At 32.4% G+C, this 21,333-nt stretch overlaps 1 protein-coding gene across 2 annotated transcripts in view; it reads right to left on the reverse strand.

The window, feature by feature from the left end:
• The window catches only part of LOC134843649 (patched domain-containing protein 3-like), a 38,140-nt gene extending 16,807 nt beyond the window's left edge, over positions 1–21,333 (reverse strand). Inside the window, exons 1-2 of one of the 2 annotated variants that reach the window (XM_063859844.1) lie at positions 20,853–21,333; positions 11,439–11,583 (exon numbers count right to left, since the gene is read on the reverse strand). In XM_063859844.1, the coding sequence (XP_063715914.1) occupies positions 11,439–11,583 (145 nt within the window). In that variant the 5' untranslated portion in view covers positions 20,853–21,333. Of the gene's footprint in view, positions 1–11,438; positions 11,584–15,957; positions 16,678–20,852 lie in introns of those variants that run through there. The other variant, XM_063859843.1, reaches the window with a different exon arrangement.

Consider the following 21,333-nt stretch of genomic DNA (forward strand, 5'->3'; position numbering starts at 1 on the left):
GAATTAGAAGGATTGTTGCTAGGGCAAAAGTGAAGATTGCTTTCTTTATACATTTACATATTGTCAAAATGAGGGATGATAAAAATGTTATGAAAATTACAAACAATAAAAAAATATCGGTTCTACTGAAAATTGTTCGTATCATTTAGACAAGTTATATGACTCGTACCTGTGGATGTAATCAAGGGTTTTGGAAAGTTGGAGGAATAGTTCGAGTATAGTGTAGAAAATTAAAAAAATGTTACAAAAAATGATTAGGATTATTAGAAAAGATTCAAGTATATCAAAAAGAAATATTATAAAGGTTTCAAGTATTGTAAAAAAATGTTTAAGATTTATGAGTATTTGAGTAACTGATTGAGAGAAGAGCATTTAAGAAATGATCTCTTGGTCGAATATTTTTTGCTGTTTGAGGCGATTTTCTAGTGTGGTCGGATTATTTATTAGTTTTTTGACAAGTGGGTTGAGTTCTGTAAAAAATTGTTGGGGGCAATTTTCATGGTGACTGGGAGGTCGTCTTTTTCTTTATTTTTGTTTGTCAAATGATCCGGGGTATGGTGAGATTTTTATACTTTAGGCTAATTAAAATCTTCATTTTGTTACTTTAGGCTAAGTTATCAAATTTGTTTTGGGGGTATTCGTGGTCTGAGTTGGGGAAATATTGTTGATCTTTGGGTTATTAGATAAGGGAGGGGTACGGTATTATGGTGATATCTATTTTAGCTGTCAAGTTGGAGTGATTTGCTTATTTTTGACCTGGAGGTTGTAAAGTTATAGTTAGAGATGTGCCTGGAGTTCTAGATTATTCGTCTAATTGATCTTAGTTTGAGTTAGAGAAAGTGACGGATTGGATGAATCCTATTGGTCTATTTTGAACTAGAATTATTACGTACTTGTCAGCATGTTATTTTGAAAAATGTAAATGAAAAATGTTTCGGAGGTTTCAAGATTGTGAAGCAAATGTTAAAATTACTTTTGAAATTCTACTTTCTTTAAAATTTTAGATTGGGGGATGAATATTTTATAGTTTTTACGTGGTTGATTTCGGAGTCTTGTTGTTTTTCTATGTTCAGATTTGTCGATTTGTTCTTGGGGTATTATTTGTTCGGTCATTTTTCTATTTTTTCTTTGTTTTGGAGATTCTTTATGGTTTTGTGTATTGATTTTGGTGGCGATTGGTTTTGTGTTTTGATTTTCGGTGGGGTTATCATTTTGTTCTGTGTTTTTCAGATGTGGTTCATTTTGAATGATTTTTAATCCTGTGAAAGAATATAATTGAGTTAATTCGCGGAGTGCGTATTCTTTTGGGTAATAAGGTAATAGGTTGTTTCGATGTTGAACGATTTCTTTTTTGTTTGAGTTCGTAATTTTATATGTGACATCATCGGGTTTTGCAATTATTTGGTATGGTCCTTTTCGAAGGGGTTGTAATTTTTTTGAAATTCCTTTTTGTGTATTAAAATTAGGTATTAAAACAAATGTTCCAATTTTTAAATCGGAGGCTGGTGTAAAACGTGAATTGATTTGTTCATTAATGTTTTGTCTTTGTAATAACTTTTTTGTTATTTTTTGATAAATTTCATTGTGTTTTTTATCTCTATTTAGAATCCATTCGGTGTGTGTACCGGAGGCTAGTTTAAGAATTTGTGGGTGATGAAAATGATCTTCATCGTGTGTATGTAAAGGTAGGTTATAACAAATTGAGTCTTTATTTGGTTGACAATAACCTTGTGCGTTTTTATGAGAATTTGCTGTAAACATTATTGGTTTGCGTGGCTTTTGGTTAAAAACCATTTCGTATGGTGACATTCCTAAAGTTGTCGTAATTTGTGAATTATATGCTAAGGGAAATAATTTTACATCTGCTGACCATTCGGTATATTTTGTATCATTTCCGTTGATGATACATCTAAGATATTCTTGTAATGAACGGTTCATACCTTCGACTAAGCCGTTTGTCCAAGGTGCATGAGATGTACGTGGTTTGTGTTTAATGTTATATAAATGACATAGTGTGATAATTTCATTATTTATGAATTCTGTACCGTTGTCTGTAACTAAAATTTCTGGTAGTCCGAATTTTGCTATCCAGTGTTCATAGAGTGTTGTGTAAGCGTAATAAGCGTTACAATGTGGTACTGGGTTAAGTGCTACATAATGTGTAAATGCGTCAACAATTACCATAATGTAGGAGTTTCCTTCTGATGAGGGTGAAATTGGTCCTTTGGTATCAAATGAGATACGATGATTAAAGTACAAACTTTGTCCTTTAAAATCTTGTTTTTGTGCTATTTGTTTTTGATTTGGGTAAGGTTTATTTAGTTGACATACTATACAGTCATTGCATAGTACTTTTATCCAAATTGGTGCATTTGGGAAATAAAAGTTTTGTATAAAATTTGAATATGTTTTTTCTGATCCAGAGTGTCCTTTAATATTTTGTGTATGTGAAATATTAAAAGCTATAAGAATCATACTTAAAGGGAGACATGGAACTGTAGATTCATTCAGGTTATACTCTAAAAGGTCTGTATTTTCGTTAATTGTTGTGTTGTTAAATTTGCGAAAGTATCGGAGGAGTGTTTTGTTTCCTAGAATGGTTGAATCTGCTTTGATAGGTTTAGTTTTATATTTGTGCCATGATTTTAGTTGTCTAATTATCGGGTCAAGATTTTGATATTGTTTCAGTGTTGAAATTGTAATTGTTTCTGTTGGGGGGAGAAAAATGTTTTCGATTTCTAATTTAGATAAGGGTATTGTGTCAAGTGGGTCGTGAAGGTCAAAAACTTGATTTATTGTGTATTTTGAATCATTTGTTTGTGGTCCTGATAAATTTATTTTATCAGTTAAATCTTCTTTTTCAATTAGTGGAAAATGGTCTTTTTTAGGCGGGTGTTGTTTTGTTCGTTTTTGTTGGGTGTTATTTTTGATCCATTGAGAATATGGGATTGGTTTGAAAGTTGATGTTCCAAGTAGATCAACTTCATAATGATTATTTTGACAATCTAAATAAAGTGGGAAATGTTGTAAATTATTTATTTGTGATTGTTCAATATCAGTTTTTACTGCATATTTGCATTCCAATCGGGGTGATGTTTCGTTTTCTGCAAGGTAGAATTTTATGTTTTTGGGTATTTCAACTGTTGTTTTTCGTGTAAGTAATTCAGGTGGTGTATTTCGACTTAAGGTGTCTGGTAATGCAAGATTTTTTCCTGCAGTCCAAACTATATGTAAGTTTGGAAATTTCATTAGAATTAGTTGAAATCTGTAAACTCGGTGGTTTGGATTAGACTTTTGTGTAAAAAGAAAAATGATTGGTTTATGGTCTGTGAATAAAACTGTTGGATGTTTTGATCCAAGTATCAGAAATTCATATTCTGTCAGTGTATATATTATGGCTGTACATTCTCTCATTAGAGTTGAGAGTCGTAGCTCTGCTTGAGTGAATAATCGAGAATTTGCTGATATGAGGTTCATTTTATTTGTACCATTTTGTGATTGTAATAGTGCTGCACCGATGCCAAAGTTCGAAGCATCGCACATTGCATAAAATGGTTGATTTGAATCTGGAATTGTGTTTGAAATTTGTTCAGTTAAAAGTTTCTTTATTTCTTCAAATCGTGTTTGATGTTCTATGTTCCATTCAAAGTTATTTTGTTGTCTAAGGATGTTATAAAATGGTCGTAGATATAATTGCATTTTATAAACATATTTACTTAAAAAGTTTAACATTCCAAGAAATTCTTGGATTTTCTTTTTATTTGTTGGTGGTTGAAGCTTTTGAATAGCGTCAATGCGTGATTTCAATGGAGTGATTGTTTTTCTTTCTATATTATGTCCTAAGAATTTAACTCTTGTCAAAAAGAAGTGTGATTTATCGGGGGCGGCCTTCAGATTTTCGTTCTGAAGTATTTGGTGATATTTTTCTAAAACATTGAACATCTCGTCTTTTGTTTGTGATTGCATAAAAACATCGTCTAAATAGGTGATTGCGTTTTTCTTGAGTATTAGTGGTCTAAAAATTTTGCTCATAAAAGCTGAAAATGCTGCTGGTCCTATGGATATTCCATAGAATAAGCGGTTGAATTCATATTGTTGGTTTCCGATAACAAATTGTGTTAAACGTCGTGATTGTTCATCTAGTGGCATTTGATTGTATGCACTATTCATATCGGCGGTTGTAAAGTATTTGCCGTTTATTTTTGTTAAAATAACTTGTATTGGTTCAATGGGCCAATTACATTTTGATTCATCTATGAGTGAATTGAGGTATCTAGCGTCGAGAACGATTTTTAATGATTCTCCTTTAGCTAGAATGATAACAGGGTTGATGAATGTGTTGCCTTTTGGTTGTTCTTCTTTGTTTACTGGTGATATAATGTTGTATTGTTCTAAAATATCGAGTAATCTGTTCACTTTATCATGTAAGTGAATTGGTACTTTACTTGCTCTCTGTTTTTTGAAAACTGCGTCTGGTTTTAACGGGAGATGTAGTGATGAACTGATTTTGCCAACATCGAATTTTGATGTTGCATAGACTGATGAATATTTAATTAGCTGTTTGGCTAATTTTTCGAATTCGTCTTGTGTTATTTGTGAATGTTGGAAATTAAACATTGTTAAAAATTTCTGTTGGTCCTCTGTGTAGTTACTTATGTTGAATGTAGGTTTGAAATATGGAGTTTTTGTGAAATAATCCGTATTTCTGTTTTCGTTACTTATTATATTATTTATAGATAATTCTTCATTAAGAATTGTAGATTGGCAAATATCTAGTAATTGGAGTATATTATTTACGCGATAGGCTTTTTCGTGTATTGGTGATATTGTAGCGTTGGTTTCGCAGTATCCTAAAAGTCCTAAAGGTAATGTTACTTGGTAAGGTGTGTTGTTATAGACATGTAAAGAAATGATATCGGAATTCGAATTTTTCAAATATTTTATGGATGAGATTGTGATTTTGAAAAATTTATGAATAGGTTTGAATTCAAATTCTGACATATAAAATTTTTGTTTGTTTTGTTCTTTATCATATTGGTGAACTTGTTTGATTGAAAAATTATAGATATTTCCTGATAGTGGTTTTAGGTGTTTTCTTTGTTTGTTAAATATCGGGTAGAATTTTGAAAAGTATGGTGGTTGTTTATTTAATCTTTGAAAAAATGTTAAGGATGTTTCTTTTGTTTTTGTATATTTATCTTTGATTAATATTTTACTATTTAGTATGTTAATTGTTGGTATATACTTCGAAATAAATGGTATTCCAATGATATTATATTTAATGTCAGTGATATGGAATATTTGTTTAAATGGCTTATTTAAAATTTTGCTTTGTTCCATTGTTCTGGTGGGGAGGAGAAATAATTGGATTTTTCCGTAGTTTATCAATGTTGATCCTTGTGCTGTTGCTAACTTACTGGAGGTTTCAAGAGGTATTAACTTTGGGTGTAAAGTTTTTATTTCATTCCATGTGGGGATGTTTATTATGTTTGATTCTGCTCCTGAATCAATTAAAAAATCTATTTCAAGGTCTGGTGGTTGAAATTCTTTATTTCTTGGGCTTTCTAAGAGAAATGGTATTGTCCAAATTTTTTCTTTGGGTTGTTCTTTTTGTATATTTTGATAAATGTGGTTTGTATTCAAGCATTTTGTTTTGGTATTTTTATTGGTTTGATCTGTAGTGTTAATCTCGTTTGTTTCTTGCGTCGTTGGTGTGGAATTTATGGGTGTAGTGTAATAATTTTGAAGAAATTCTGATTGATTTTCATATATGTGTGATGAAAAGGGTTGTTCATATATGACAGATTCATAGTCATTTTCGACTTTTATCATATTGATAGAAAGAGTGTTTTCAGTATCACTTTCTGAATCTGATGATGTACAGTTTATTTGATTGAGTTGTAACGTATCAGTTACTGTGTCATCAATACCTGGAGGGTCTGATGTTGTTTCTGGATTTGACTGTACTTGATTGATTTGTCTTTGATGTTTAGGTGTACTACTTCTGTGGCGATTATTAGAATTATTATAGTTATTATTATTCCGGTGTGGTGATTGGGAATAATTTCTATAACGATTATTATAACTTGGGTGTCGATTTTGTGAATTATTTCGCGATCTGTTTTGGTAATTATTGTTTGGTCTGTTATAGTTCGATCTATTATATGAGTTATTCCTTGATCGATTGTTCGGGTAATTCTGGTTTCGGTTGTTTGAATAACTTCTATTTCGATTATAGGAGTAGTTTCTATTCCTATTGTATGATGAATTTCGTGATTGGTTGTTTGGATAGTAGTTATTTCTTGATTGGGAATTAGATCTAGAAACAAATCGTTGTGTGTTTGAATTTGATCTGGAGTAGTTATTTCGACTATTTGGTCTATTGTAGTGATTTTGTGATGAATTATACGTGTTTCTTCGTTCTGGTGATCTTCCTCTATAACTTGAGTTATATGGTAATTGATTTCTTGTATAATTTGTATTGTTCGGGAGTGGTTTTCCTGAACTGTTGTTGCTGTGGACTGTTTTGTTCGGTAGATTTTGATCTTTTTTCATGTATTGATAGAATGATTTATTTGGTTCTTTATATTTTTGAGGTTTATTTTGATTATCTTGCTGTTTTTGTCTACATTCGGAAATACTATGTCCGTATCGTCGGCAATAATTACACCATTTTTTGAAAGATGGTTTGCCTTTAAAGTTCGGGTTCTTTTCGTAAATATTGAGTATTTCAGTGATTTTTTCAACGAGGTCTGTTTCTGATTCCTGTATATTATTAATATTAGTGGGAGTCGTTTCAATTCAGTTAACGTATTGTAATTTCAGATTTTCCGTTTCTTCTAGTTTCATCGTGATTTCTGCTTGTTCTAATTTGTCTACTAGTTTTCGAAAATCTAAATCGGGTTCTCGAATTGAAGAAGGATGAGATGCTCTCTTTTTTATTGCTATTTTCCTTAATTGTGGTGTTAAGGTCATCATTAAGATTTCTGTCATCTTTGTGTTTTTATAGTCATGTGTATTTAATGAATATGCTTTTCGAACTAGTGTTTCGATTCGTACTGCTATTTGCTTGATGGTTTCGTTTGGTAATCTGCGAATTTCATTACATAAAACTCTTTGTTGTTGTTTGTTTCTTTCGGAGTCAAACATTTTTGAAAATTCTTGTGTAAATCTTTTCCAGTTTGATTTTATTTCTAGAGGTAGTACTGAAAACCATTTTTGGGCTGCGCCATCTAAGGTTGTTTGTATTAACGCTGTGCGTCGATGTATCCAATTTTGATGTAGTGGCGTATTAATTGGTTCAGGTCCAATATTTAAAATCAGGTTTGCTGTTACTGCATTTAAATAATCTTCTACAGAGTATTCAGGGTCTGTTCCTGTGAAAACCATTAAAGGTTTGTTTGATGTTATTGATGATCCACCCATAAGGTATGGATTCATTGTCATTTGTAATGATTCTGCTGCATTTGGCATTTGAGAAAAATTCGAAAGTTGGTTTCTTGTTATCTCATGTTGTTGGAGATAATATGGGAGTGGTATTTCATTTTGCATTTGTGATGGTTGATACGAGTGTGCAGTCATTGGATTTTGTTGTTGAATTGGTTGAAAAGATTGTGTATTAATTGGATTTTGTTGTTGAATTGGTTGTTGATTTTGTGCATCTATTGGTTGTGGAGAAAAATTTCTATGATTTGTACGTGTTCTCTGTATTCCTTGTCTACGATATTCTTGAGTATTTTGTGCAAATATATCTGGTTGTAAGAAATCATCATCTGAGGATAAATAATCCATTTGATAAGATGTCTGTTTTTTATTTTTATTTTGTTGAAAAAATGGGTAATTTTCACTGTGATCCTGTGGAGGATTTGTTTGGAAATTTATTGAATTAGGTTGGGTCATTGGGTTATCCCAATTTCGAGATCTTGTATATTGGTTAAAATTTCTTTGTGGTTGATTATATGTTTTTGATGGATGTGTATAATTATAATTATGGTCTGCAAAGTTGTTTCTAGTGAATGTTTTGCGTGTTTTTGGTGGTATTGTCATGGGTCTGTATGTTTGGTAATCCATATGTGAATATTTAGGGGCAACCGAAGGTTTAACGGTTGATTGTAAGGTTACCTGTGTTTGTGAAGGATTTGTATTTCTTGGTGTTGTTAAATTTGGGCGTATTGGTGAAATACTTTGTTGCGTAGTTGTTGTGTGTACAATTTCTTCATTTATGAAGTGTGATGGTGTCTGGATATCTTGTTGAGTAAGATTCCTAGTTCCATTGAGGTTTTCATTGTGTATAACTGTAGAGTTTAAACTATTATTTTGTGTATCGGGTAAAAATGTATTATAGTTTAATGGTGTTGCATCAATTGTTAATGGTATTACTCTTACATAATCTCTTATGTAAGATATTGTACCTATTGCTTGACTTGAGATTGATTGTGGAAAGCTTATAAATGCGGGATGAGACCATTCGGGGTCCCAAACATAATCTGATTGTTCTGTGATAGCGGTATCATCGTTCGAATTTTGGGGTCTAAAATTTTTTCTTGCTTGTGCAATTAAATCAATATTGTGTGTGAAATAATCTATTATGAACCATGCCAAAATTTTTTGTAGATCGTGTTTTGTATGTTGTGAAACGTCGTCTTTCGTGAAATTTTCTTTAATGATGTTTAAATAACTAGAGAGTAGTGTGATTTCATGTCGTACTTTCAAATGTTTAGATGTTTCTTTTGGTGAGACATTTGTTATTGGGATTTCGTTTTCTAATATCGAAATATAACTATATATTATTGCGAAAACTTCATTGGTCAATATGGAGTTTGCTCTTTGTGAGTTATGGTATTGGATGCTTTTTATATATTCTGAAAAAACTTTTGAAAATTCTAAATCAAGATCGTCTGTTTGAATTGTATATTTTCTATTATTATGGTTTGGTGAGGTGAATTCTATGGAGTAGATTCCATACTGTTGTGTTATGTTGCATATATCTTTTAGATAGTGATCTATGATTTGTCTTTTGATTTTTACATCGGGGAACTCTGTTTTACATGGACTGATTCCGGGTTCAAATAAATTTACGAGTAAATTTTGACAAAATATGTGTTGTCCTCTATCAGTATCTGCGTCTACTATAAAAGGAAAGATTTCATCATCATCTGGAGTTTCTTCACCTGGGGTGTGCGTTGAACTCATTTTTTCGTTCGATTACTGTTAATATGTAATTATTAATGTGTCGAATTGGTTGATTCCAATTGTATAAATGTACTGGTTTGTGTTTGTACTGCTTTTTTATTCTTCTTTTTCCTCTTTGTGATGAATTTGAAGTTGTTTCTGAGTCAGAGAAATATAATTGATCGTGAATTGGGCAATTTTTATCTATTGATTCTTTTAGTTTGTAAAGTTCGTCTAAACTGTTGGTTTCTGATTCTGAAAATGCGTTTCGATTTTTTGAAAATCTTTTTCGTGTTATTTGTCTTTGTTTCGTTATTATTTTTCTTTTTAGTGTTTGTCGTTTTGTTCGAATGTATCCAACTGTTTGTGTATGAGGTGTGATTACAAGGTCGTATTTTTTGTTATCTATTTCACAATTGTGTAAAACGATTGTTTGTTTATTTCCTAGGTTTTTAAATGACATAAGGTTTAGATGATGGATGCAAAGGGTTGTTAAATGATTTCTATTTTCCTAAACTGTTAGTTCTTACGATTTTTTGGTTAGCTTAACATGTCTGTTTGTTCAGGGTTGGAGAGAAAAGTATATCAATTCCGAAGAATGATTTTTTACTTTCTCGTGGCTAGTATAAGTTAAGGTGTTAACTTACTTAATCTTACTTAGGGGTAGTGATTGTGTTCAAGGGTTGGAGAATAGTAAATCGATCCACAAGGTTCAGGTATAATTAGAACGCGAGTAGTTCGTTAGATACTATTTTAAACTTACTAAGTCTAAGATTTATCCTGGGTCTGGTAAGAGGGGGGGTCAAGTGAAGGATGAATAACCGAAGTTCTTCACTGTTTATCTTAATTTGAATGATGAGTTTTGTTTAAAAATTTCTATTAGTCTTAGGTCTTTAGAAAGGGTTGGGTAGTGAATCGACGTTTGAGGTCGTTAGACACTAATTAAGTGGGTGGGGGAGAACAAAGTTGTTCTGTTTGATCCAAGGATAAGCCTTGATGATCAAATTTGAAATTTAATTAAGTAGAAAATGATTTAAGATCCAAGGATAAGCCTTGATGATCTGGTTTTAAAATTAAGTGAATTTAAGTTTTAATAAAATTTTAAATGTGTGTAAAGGAAAGATTTAGTGTTCTGATGATATTAGTGGGTTTATGATTGCTGTTATGTTTTAGATGATGGAGCTGGAACAACAGGATGATTTATGATTACTAACCATTTATTGTCATGCTACTAATTTTTATTTTTATTTTCCAATAAATATTTTTCAAACATGTTTTGTATATTACTGCAGAGTTTTAGGAAAACGATCTTAGATCTTTTTATCAATCGTTATTGTATATTAATAAATTTGTTTAGCGCCTGAAATGATTTTGAAGATTAACTTCAAGGTTTTATGTTTGCAAATGAAAATCTAAATTCATTGCCAGTAGTATTCTAAATATAAAAGTTTGTTCTGGCTTTTGCCGAACTATCATATAACTATACGGCAAGTTTCTACTTTGTCGTATGTCGTCTCTGGTTCGAGGTCTTCTTCCAATTTCGGGTAGTTCTGTTATGGTTCGGAATATTGGCTCTGATCTATTGAGTCGTAGAGACATTTCGATTAAATTATTGTCGTATAACATTTTGTAAATGTTTTTGTCTAATTTCTAATCTATTTTGGTTAATTCTAAGCTATTAAGGTCTTGTTCGAGACTTATGGTCGCACCAGATGAGTTAAGACCGAAGTGTAACTCATAGAGTAATTTCGGATAGGGTACACCGTCTGCTCGTCACGCTATCTTATTTTCGGCCGGATAGATTCGTGCAACTTCTTAGTCTAATACCGATCCTAATCTTACTCTTATACTATCTAGTCTCAGGTTGTTTAACTAGTCTCTGCTAGGCTCAATAGATCTAGGGTATACTGGTTTATTGCGGCTGCTGAAGTGCTCGGGAGAGTCCAACTAATTTCTAAGTTAAATTCAAATCTCTCTGGTGCTGAAATTACAAGTAACTTCAGCACTTACAAATAAGTGGGTTGTTAGTTAGATGGATCATGATTGGTTAATATTAAATACTTTACATTGGTAAAACATTTAATTTATCCAATCATAAAATGTAGTTTAGATCAGGTTCCAGTATAGACTTTGTAAATTGTTTTCACTTCAACGTGATATTGGTGTATAAATGTTCTATAATTTATGTTTTGCCAAATCTTTAAATTTATTTTTGCTATTTCCTCTGTTTTTTTTCTGGTGGTATAATAGTTAAGTGTCACACTGACGTTTGATGTATCTGTGGAAATTGTTGCAAGGAGCCCAGCGGACTTTCTTCTTCATCACTGGACCCTCGCTCTTGTCCAGCACCACATTACCACACCGCTTCTCCATCTTCAGCAGTTCACGCTCCACCTCCCCACTAGTAGGCATCTGATCACGCAAAAACAGAAAAAAAAAGTGAATTAGTAGGTGAACAAAGGTTAAAATTAGAGATAGCTGAAATAAAGTCAAAGTTGAAATCAAATTAATTTTGGTTGTCAGCATTTAATCTAAATTCATGATCAAATGCTCTAATTTACTCTGAAAACCGAAAATAATCAGACCGGTTTTTTCTCGTCATTTAGAAAACATTTTAAAAATTTTTATTGAACTCAAAATAAGACCAAAAGGGTTTAAATTTGAAACTACAATTAACTTTAAACACACTTCACTTGATATATCTAATGTTAGGCGAAAAGAAAATCCCACCCTACGCCAGAGTTCCTTCCCCGAGACCTTCTTTCCGTGAAGTGGTCGGAACATTTGATTGTGGTCGGAACATTTCATGGTGGTCGGAACACAGAATGCATTTAAAATTTTACTGGAAGCAAATATAAAACGCGCATTTTAATTAAAGTTAATTCAAGTTAACTAACAGTAAAATAATTTCAATCCTCCAATCCGAAAAGAAAAAGAACTTATTCAATGCAGCTTAAGTTAAAGTCCCATGTATACAAGGAAAAGGGCCAATAACAAAGAAAAGGCCACTACGCTCCTGACGTAGAACCGATGTTGCTTGTTCTCAGGTGCGGATTTAGGGCTTCGCACGAGTGGCGGCATTTTTAGCACTCTTCGGTCATTTCTCTGAGTGCTTAAAGACAAAACTGATAGTTATAAATAAAACTTCTGATCCCTCGGCAAAATAGTCATAATCGACAATGAACTTTTAAGTCAAAATCAAATTTTTGAGTCCATTTTTTTTTCAAAAAAGAAACAAGGTACTACCCTTTCAGCAATAGTAATCTTCCTCACCACCCCAACTTAAACCGCTACTGCTCGTGCTCCTGATTTCATGCTTCTGAGCTTCACTATGCTTAACAAAAAACTGCGGTCCTCCATAAAACCATCTCAATTCTACACTTCCAGACAAAATGTTTCTGAGGTGATATAACCTCGGTATTGCGACAACTCTTTACAAATGACAATTCATGAATGGTTGCGAGTTGTCCTTTTTTTGCGAGCTGTCTTTTGTTGCGAGTTGTAGCGCTATGTATAACTTCAATAACTTTTCCTGTATGTCAAAATTTTTCCAAATGACTGCCACCAAAAACCGCACAACGAGAGATTCGATATGGAAAGCTTCATTTGATGGATGTTTTACTACTTATAATTACCGTTCTCGTTTCAATTTTGTAGCGAAGTGTTTGACTCAAAAAATTTCACTGAGCTCAAGCACCTGAGCAGAAATTATTTATTTGAGTAAACTCCGAGTTTACATTTTTTTTCTATCCAAAAACAAGAACAACGGTTGTTCAAAAAATTACAACTGTACTTATTATAGCTCAGGATTGGCATTAATGTTGTATTAGAAAAAACCTATTGAGGCAAGCAGCATAATTTTTTTGTTCTTGGTTACTTCTGCAAAAAAAGTATCTAAACAAACACCAATTTTTTTTGAATAAAAACTAGCTCAAAAAAAACATGTCCATACACTAAACAAGGATAATTGGTTACTGTGCAAGCAGCGCAGAATATTCCGACCATAGTCTTAAAAAAACAACCAAAAGTTTCTTCTAAATGACAAGGAGCTAGACATGTTCGAAGTCATAGTAAAGTAGGCAATCTGGACAAAATTTTTTTGAAGAAAATTGACCTGGAAAACAAAAAAGAAGTCATGAAAAAATCAAACAAAATTCTTCTTTTTTTTCAGTTAGTTTTGCAGAAATATTTAAATTTTTGAAGTTTTTGATTCCCAACATTGCGTTAAGAAGCTCCAAACACTAATTTTAATCGAGTGAAACTACATTAAATCATGAACAATTTTTTGTAAACAGCTTAATTTAGGCTTAAATGAGCATGATCGCTCGCTTGACCCGCTCGAAATAAGACAAAAAATTAAAAATTTTAAACCGATTTTACTCGAGACCAGCAAAAGTTTTCGAAATTTTTTAAGATAGTTTGAACTACAACTAAAAGTTTTTTATTATGATATATTACTCGACGCATTCCGACAATTATTTGTGGATCCTGATTTTGCATGGAAAACAAAAGGAAAAAACACTAAAAAACACCTGACTACAAAGCTTCCCACATCTTCAATGGTCGGAACAATAAAAAGCCAATCTAAACTCAATAGCATTTTCCAACCATTTTTGTAAAGCAGAATTGCAACATAGTCAACGAATAGTTCTAAACGCATAATCCTGACTTTGGCATCAATGACCCATCAAAAACCAGAAAAAAGTACAAGGGAACCATTGCTTTTCGTTTTCAAATTCATCATTTTTGGGTTTTTCAATCAAATTGTATGTTTTTCTTTCAAATAAAATAAAAAGCCCGAAATTATTCTGAATGACTCTCAAAAAATCAAAAAAATAAAAGTGGGAAGTTTCTTAAAAAGAGAAATAAATTAAAAAGAGATCATATCTTTGGAGTTTTTTTTGAAAAATAAACTAGTACTAAATGTATCATTTTAAGTTTTAAATGGCAAATTGTTGGATGATTGTCAACAGAAAATTTGAGAGACTTTTTTTTTTAAATTTTGCCTATGTTTTTTTAATTGAGCACTAATGGAAGACGTTAAAGTGCACTTGAAAATCAGGGCGGCATGCTGATATGAGGAGTTTTGTTGTGTTAACTTTCAAGGAAAGTTACGGAACTTTTTTCTTGAGGTGATTTTTTATTCGGTCAAATTTGATTTTTTAAGCAAACGTTTTTTCAGTCCATTTAGCTTTAATCAAGTTTATAAATCAATTTTTCAACCAAAATTTTTAATTGGCCTTTAAAAGCAGTCGGGATATTCAGGGTTTTGCCTCTAAAAGTTTTCCTTAAAATGCTAATCATGTTCCATGTTGTCGGTTTTTTCTTTGTTCTAAGCATTAGCCTTTTACAACTTTAGAACTGTTGATTTGATAGTTCACTGCAGATATTTGAGCCTTAAAAAAGGCGAACCTTACAGCTTGGTATCCATATCAACTATAAATTAAACTATAAATTGAGAAGTAGTTTTTCTACTTTCGAAACAAGTTTATAGCATATATGCTCTTTGCGATTTTTTCTTCAGGCAAACTTTGAAAATTCTATTTACCCTTTTTTGGAAGAATATTTCACACCTTCTGTAAAATATTGATGCCTTGAGCTCATAATTAAACATGAAATTTACCTGTGAGCACTTGCCTTAACATTTTAGGGCTAATTTGGAACGACTGATGTGCTATCAAGCGTAAGGAGCAATTTGAACTGGCTCAAAAATGTTTGAAATTAAATTGAGGAACGCTATTTGGACTTACTAGCTAATTTCTAGAAACCAATTACATTCTTTTGTACTTCACATGGAAGAAAATTGAAATTTTGTCAAAATTTTGTTTTTCAAAAAGATTTAATCAAAAATTATTCCAACATTCAGAGTTTCGCGATTACGCGAGCAATCTGGTCCGAGCTTGATAAATCATCGGTAGAACACAACTTAAATGTTTCGAAAAAATGGATGTGTTTGGATCAAACTGTCGATCAAAAAACAAACAGAGCAAGCTTCTCAATTTTGAATAAATTTAGAAGCCAAAAAAATCAGTTGTCTTTTGATTTGTCAAGTGACGGCTTGGTTGTTGAAAGGAGGGATTTGCAAAACGGGAGAAAAACCAGATTGGTCTGACACTTTTGACAGTTCTAATTTAAGTCGTTCGCTTCCTATAGAAAGCAGTTTGATTTTTCATAAATTGTAGAAAGATTGTTTATAAGTGCCACAAAGGAAGCCAAAACAGGTACTTTTATTTACTCAAGCGTAAAGAAAATTTTTAAGTTTATATAGCATTGTATGAACAACAAATCATGGATGTCTATACTAGTATTTAAAAACTTATACGACATTTAAATCGATGGAATGCAAGAAAGTTTTCAATTTTTTGATTTTCAGGCATAAATTTAAACCTTTAAATTATTGATTCAGTCTTGAAAAAAAAGTTAGTTGTCATATGAGGAAACTGGAAGACCATTTGAAATTCTTAGAAATGTTAGAAATCGTAGAACCACTGAAAAGGCTATCTAGCGAGTTATCTATCTGTGCCAATGGAAGCTGTTTATTTCCAAATGACAATTTTCTCTTTAGTTTTTTGGACTTTTGGTTCATTTTAACGATTTTTTAAAAAGTTTTTAAGATGTAGAAAACAAAAAAGTACACATTAAGACCAAAATTCAAGTCAATTTTCCAACCTCATTAGTTTTACTTAGAGTAGAAATTAAGAAAAAATTTGGATGTTGAAAAACTTCGCAGATTAAATTATCAACTAAGCCTGATGCGCCCAAATTAACTCGGTTAAAACGACCCACCTTTATTTCGGACTCAGAGCTGCACGAGTTGAACTGGGAAACAGAATGATCAACCTGGTCCTGATTGGCTCTCACTTTCATCAGCAGGGGCTTCGGAGTCGAAGTTCCCGTCGGCTCCCCCCTCATCGGAATTTTCGGACTCTTAGGGGGTAGAGGGGGAGGGCGCAACGGAGCATCGCGTAATGGTATCTTAACCTCCCCATAATTTTGGAGTTCATACGTTTCCGTGTTAACATAAAGGGGACTGTCAATATCTAAAGGTTTGGGATTCGAAACATACTTTTTGCGATTTTTAGACATTTTAATAACAAACCATTTGTACCAATAGAGAAAAATGGACGGTTGAAAGCTTTAAAAGCTGGTAAAACAGATTCAAAACCACTATGTAAAAAGTTTTAAAAATATTAAATAAGCACTGAAACCATTACCATTATTATGATGCCACATATCAGTGTAAAACGTTTTCTTTTTTATAATGTAGAATCAACTTTGAACAAGTCTTCATCATATCAAAAAATGAAGTAATTCAAGCATAAATGGCTCGTTTTACTTTATGATAGTTTTCGATTACGGCCCTTTCGCGCTGTTAAGTTGACACTTCTCAGCTCGATTGAAAAAATAAGATTTCAAACCACTTATTCAACTGCTCTGAATTGATTTTTATGCTTCAAAGAATATCACGAGAAAGCGTTAAGACAAGTTTGAGTATCATAGCAAAACTATGAACAAGTCTTGTGGGTTTGTTTAGTTTCAAAAGTGTTTTTTGTTTGTTTTTGTTTTTAATTTGGGGTTTTGTATTCAGTTAATACAGAAGTATGTTCAATTAATCCCGAAATGCAAAAAAAAATATGATTTTGTTGAGTGAAAAGGCGTTAGTGGAATTTATCACTCAAGACATTCTGATTACTACTTTGCGTGAAAAAAATCAGATGAATATTCTAAACACAACCGACAACAATGCTCCTCCCCGCTTTTTGTAGTCGGAACAAACCGATCGAATTTCGTACCTGAAAAACAACTAAAAGCCATCTGGATTGCCTCGATTTGCTCATACTTTAATTTTTACTCAGTTCTGTTGCTTCAAATACAAAACTATCTATAAAGATCGGATGTTCGAGGCCCACCATGATCCAATGCTCCTTGCTTGAGGGTGAGGCAACATTACACAGCCCAGGAAAAAAAATTGTATGTTGTTCTTAAGCAGGGGTACAACAGCGGTTCAGCTGTACAGCTCGTATGTTGGCCCTTTCCCTCGTGGATAAACGGTCTTATTTATAAATGTAACGCCAACTTGTTTCTTTTCAATCGTGAGAAGACGTGAAGTGATAATATTCATGAGAAATCAATAGATCTACACAACTAAGAAGATCCTCAGGTTTTTTTTTTCATTGGCTCCTTTCTCTTGACACCAACAATTCAACCAAAAAGAAACCTGATGATTGGCTTGCATGCATTTCTGATCTAGAGTGTGAACTTAACTGCCCTTTAAGTGAGAAAAAAGTCAAGCTTGTTACTGTTTAAGCAATGGTTTATTGCTCAAAATGAAAAGTTTTGCCTTTGTACTGACCTGTCTTCTTAAGCGATGGTCTATTTAATGCTACCTAAACACCGGCCGTAACTTTAACATAAAGATAAATTAGCATAAACATTTGAAAGTTTTGAAAAGATGTTTAAATACGTTTTAGCGAATCAGATTTCACGATACTAATACTATCTACAACATTCCAGTTATCGATTTCATAGTTTTAGATCAAAAATTTGGTTGTAATTGAGCTTAAAATCCAGGTCTTTCAGAATTCTAATTGTTCCGACTTTCGAAAAACAACATTTATGCTCGGTGTGGTTTTTTTATTCGGTCAACTTCACCGATCGAAATAAAAATTTTCATCCAAAATTTTTTATGCCCCATTGAAAATATTGACATCTTGAGTTCAAATATAAAAAGATATTTCACCTCCGGTTATTTTTTATAAAGTTCTGAGGGTTTGAAATTTGCCAAATTTGTCATAATCTGGACTAAATTATCCGCGCTTTGAAGAGTTGATTCATACTGCTGAGAGCGTAACGCGAATCATTTATGCGTGGTGAACTATTCCGCATAACAAAATCGCTCCAAATTGAATTGAGGCTAGCTAATTGGTCGTAAAAATTTATTATGACTCAAATTCTTACATTTTGATATTGTCCAAAATGTATAGATTATCAATATTTTTTTTCACAAAAACCATTCGATATGAACTATGGGATAGTCGGAACAATCAGGGCTTTGCCCTGATGTACGAGCAGTCTTGCTTTAGTTACAGAAGGCACGCGATAAGACGTATATGAAGCCAGCAAAAATTTCATGCTTTTTTATCAATATCCCATTTTACACATCCCTAATTAACCTGCCTAGTTAACTAAGTTTCCAGCCAAATTGCGATCACTATCTGAAAAACACGCAAATGGCCTGCTAGTTGTCGGGAATATTAGATAATTAGGTAGGTTGCGTAACAGTAAGCACAAATCCGCGTAACCAGACAAGTCCGTAATCAGAGAAAAAAAATTTTTCCAAGAGTTATGCCATTTTTGCACGGTAAAAAGTATCATTTTAATCCTCGAACTGTTGAAACCAAATTGTTTCTTCATATTTTTATTTCAAGTATTAACTCAATTCGATAAACATTGGTTTAAAAAGTTAACGTTTGAATCAAACTTTAAAAACTCAAAATCAAGTTAATTTTACAGCCAATCAATTGTGTATATAGCCAATTTCGTCTTGTTTTTGACCAGTCTGCTTATGCCGTTGACTAATTAACGGCCGCAATTAGCCAGTAAACAAGTTGCTCAAACCGTAAAAATGTTGACTTTTTTTTTTATTTTTTCATTGAAATGACAATAAAGCTCATTTCCAAGATCAAATCAGTCTGCTCAACATGCAGCGATCCACCTAAGCAGCTATCCATCTTTCTTCATCAAGGGGAAAAATAATTAGGTGATTGCGCGCGCCGTTTCATCATATTTTATTCTTTACACATTTATGTTTTTCGAAGGAGTTACTTTTTGGTCCTTCTACAACCTCTATATTTAGACTTACTAGATATATGAAGAAACTTCCTCTTTTTTCGGTCACTCCTTTTATTGAGACTAAAATCGAAAAAATTATGAAAAGAGCAAAACTTAGACAAAAGCTCCAATCTTCTGATCGAATATAAAAAATAGAGTTTTTTTCTTCCTTATTCTTTTTCATATTTAATAATTGTAAGCATTAATAAAGCTATGCTTCAGGCGCACACATCTAACAAATGGATGCATAAAAAAACTGTTAATTGAATTGGCTTTCATACGGAACAATGCTTATAATACAATTCCATTGATGGAGTTTATGAAAACGGCTTATTATGCAATTTCCATTAACGAAAAGAAAATTTTATACAATGATTTTTTCTATTGAAACAACAATTTCGAAAGAAATCCTGCAAGTAATTTTGAGCGATTGTATTGGGGTTTTTTATTGACTGAGAGACTTTTTGTTTTTTAAACGTTAGATTTTCTGTTGTGGGGGAAAAATTTATCATGCAACTTTCATTAATGAAAAATGTTTGAGAAAACGTTTTCTCTACACATAAATTCATAAATCAAAGTGTGTGTGGATGAATTTCGCAAAAAACTTAAATTATAAAAAATTCATTTTTTACATTTAATTTTTTCAAGTGATTACTGCTCCATAGACATAAGGAGGCAGTCGGAACATTCAGGGCCTCGCTCTAATACGATCAGTCTTGTTAAGTTTTGTTAACAAAACAATGATTTTACCTTCGTTTTTGTTTGAACTGACACTTACATACGGAAGCTGTACAACTGTAAGCGAATACTTTGATCATTTTAGCCTTGTCAAAGATCTGAAAAACGTTTTTTCCCCAAATTTTGAGGAACAAAATGTCGTTCAGCTCAATACATTTTTCAAAAGTTCCCACAGCGCAGCAAGAGAGAAAATTTTTTCAAAAATCAGCTGTAATACTGGCTGAAATTGGGTTAAAAAAATAGTGAAGTAATCGCAGTTACACTTAAATTTTTTCTCTAATCAACCTAATGATAAGATTTTTTCTTTGTTGTACGGCATGGAGACATTATATTAAATCCCTTTGAGTGGGGAGTATAATTTCAAACATGAATTAAGAACTCGAATCACGATTAAAAGGGTTTTTATATAATGCCTATCTGCTGTACGAGGTGTGAAAAAAACCAAAGGTCAAAGTTCCTTCCCACTACAAGGGGTGGTCGGGCAATAAAGTTTTCTTGATATCTTGCCTCTAGTTTTGTCCGTTAGTGGAAAATCCGTAGCTCACCGGCTGTGTTTTCGATAGAAGTAAAACGAATTTTGAAGTGGTTAGGAAATTATTCCAAAGTGATGAATGCTAAGATAATCGATAGCGTATTAGATTTATAACATGCAATCAGTTTATGAGGCCGAGCACCTTTCTGGCTAAATTGTGTTTAGGAAAACTAAGTTTTCAATCAAGCATTTATAATGTCAGAATTATAAAAATTCTTCAAAAGTGCTTTGCGCGATTTTAGGCTCAGATAACCAAACAAATTTTGGAAAATTGTCAAGAATTTTCAAAAAATGCAACTTATATTTGATAACCAAATATATGTCAATAAAATAGCAAAGTCCCCTAGAAAATGATTAAATAATAATAAACAGAAGGTTTTCGACACATTTTATGATATGATCCATGATACTAAGTAGGAAACTGTACCTAGTCTGAAAGTAAACTTAGACGATTATTTATAAATTGATTGACAAGCTTGGGGGAAAATATAAGGTAGAATCTTCGAATGAAAGCCTAAACAAAGAGGAAACTGGAAACCTATATTTTAAGAAGCAAAATAACGGACAAGGAATTACTTACCGGGAAAAGGAAATTAGAGAAAAAACCAAGAAGCAAAATAACGGATAATGATTACCGGTAAAATGAAGCTCGTGATAAATTATGAATTCACCAGCGCAGAACTCATTTTCAGATAAATCCCAGAATATGTTTTTTAAGGTTGACAGCTTAAGAATCGCAAACATTTACGCAATCTGTTCTAAGGAAAAATCAGCATAACTCTTCAAACGTATAATTCTTGATTCCAAAATTTTCTCTGAAGTGAGAAAAAGACGTATTGTAATAGGATTTCAGACTTTCGAGCTAAGCTTAATCCGCAATCAAATCGGGCATAATCAAAACGGGCCAGGATTTCAATTCACCCTATCCAGCTTTAATTGTGTAACGGTCCACAGGTATTATGCTTTTGTAAAGATAGAATTAAGGATAAATTTAAGAGTAGAAAAAGCAATTCCGGTCGACAGAGAGGAAAGCATAGGAGTCTCTGAGGCTGCCAATTTGT

The sequence above is a fragment of the Symsagittifera roscoffensis genome, chromosome 4 (genome assembly GCF_963678635.1).
Source record: "Symsagittifera roscoffensis chromosome 4, txSymRosc1.1, whole genome shotgun sequence".
Lineage (NCBI taxonomy): Eukaryota > Metazoa > Xenacoelomorpha > Acoela > Convolutidae > Symsagittifera > Symsagittifera roscoffensis.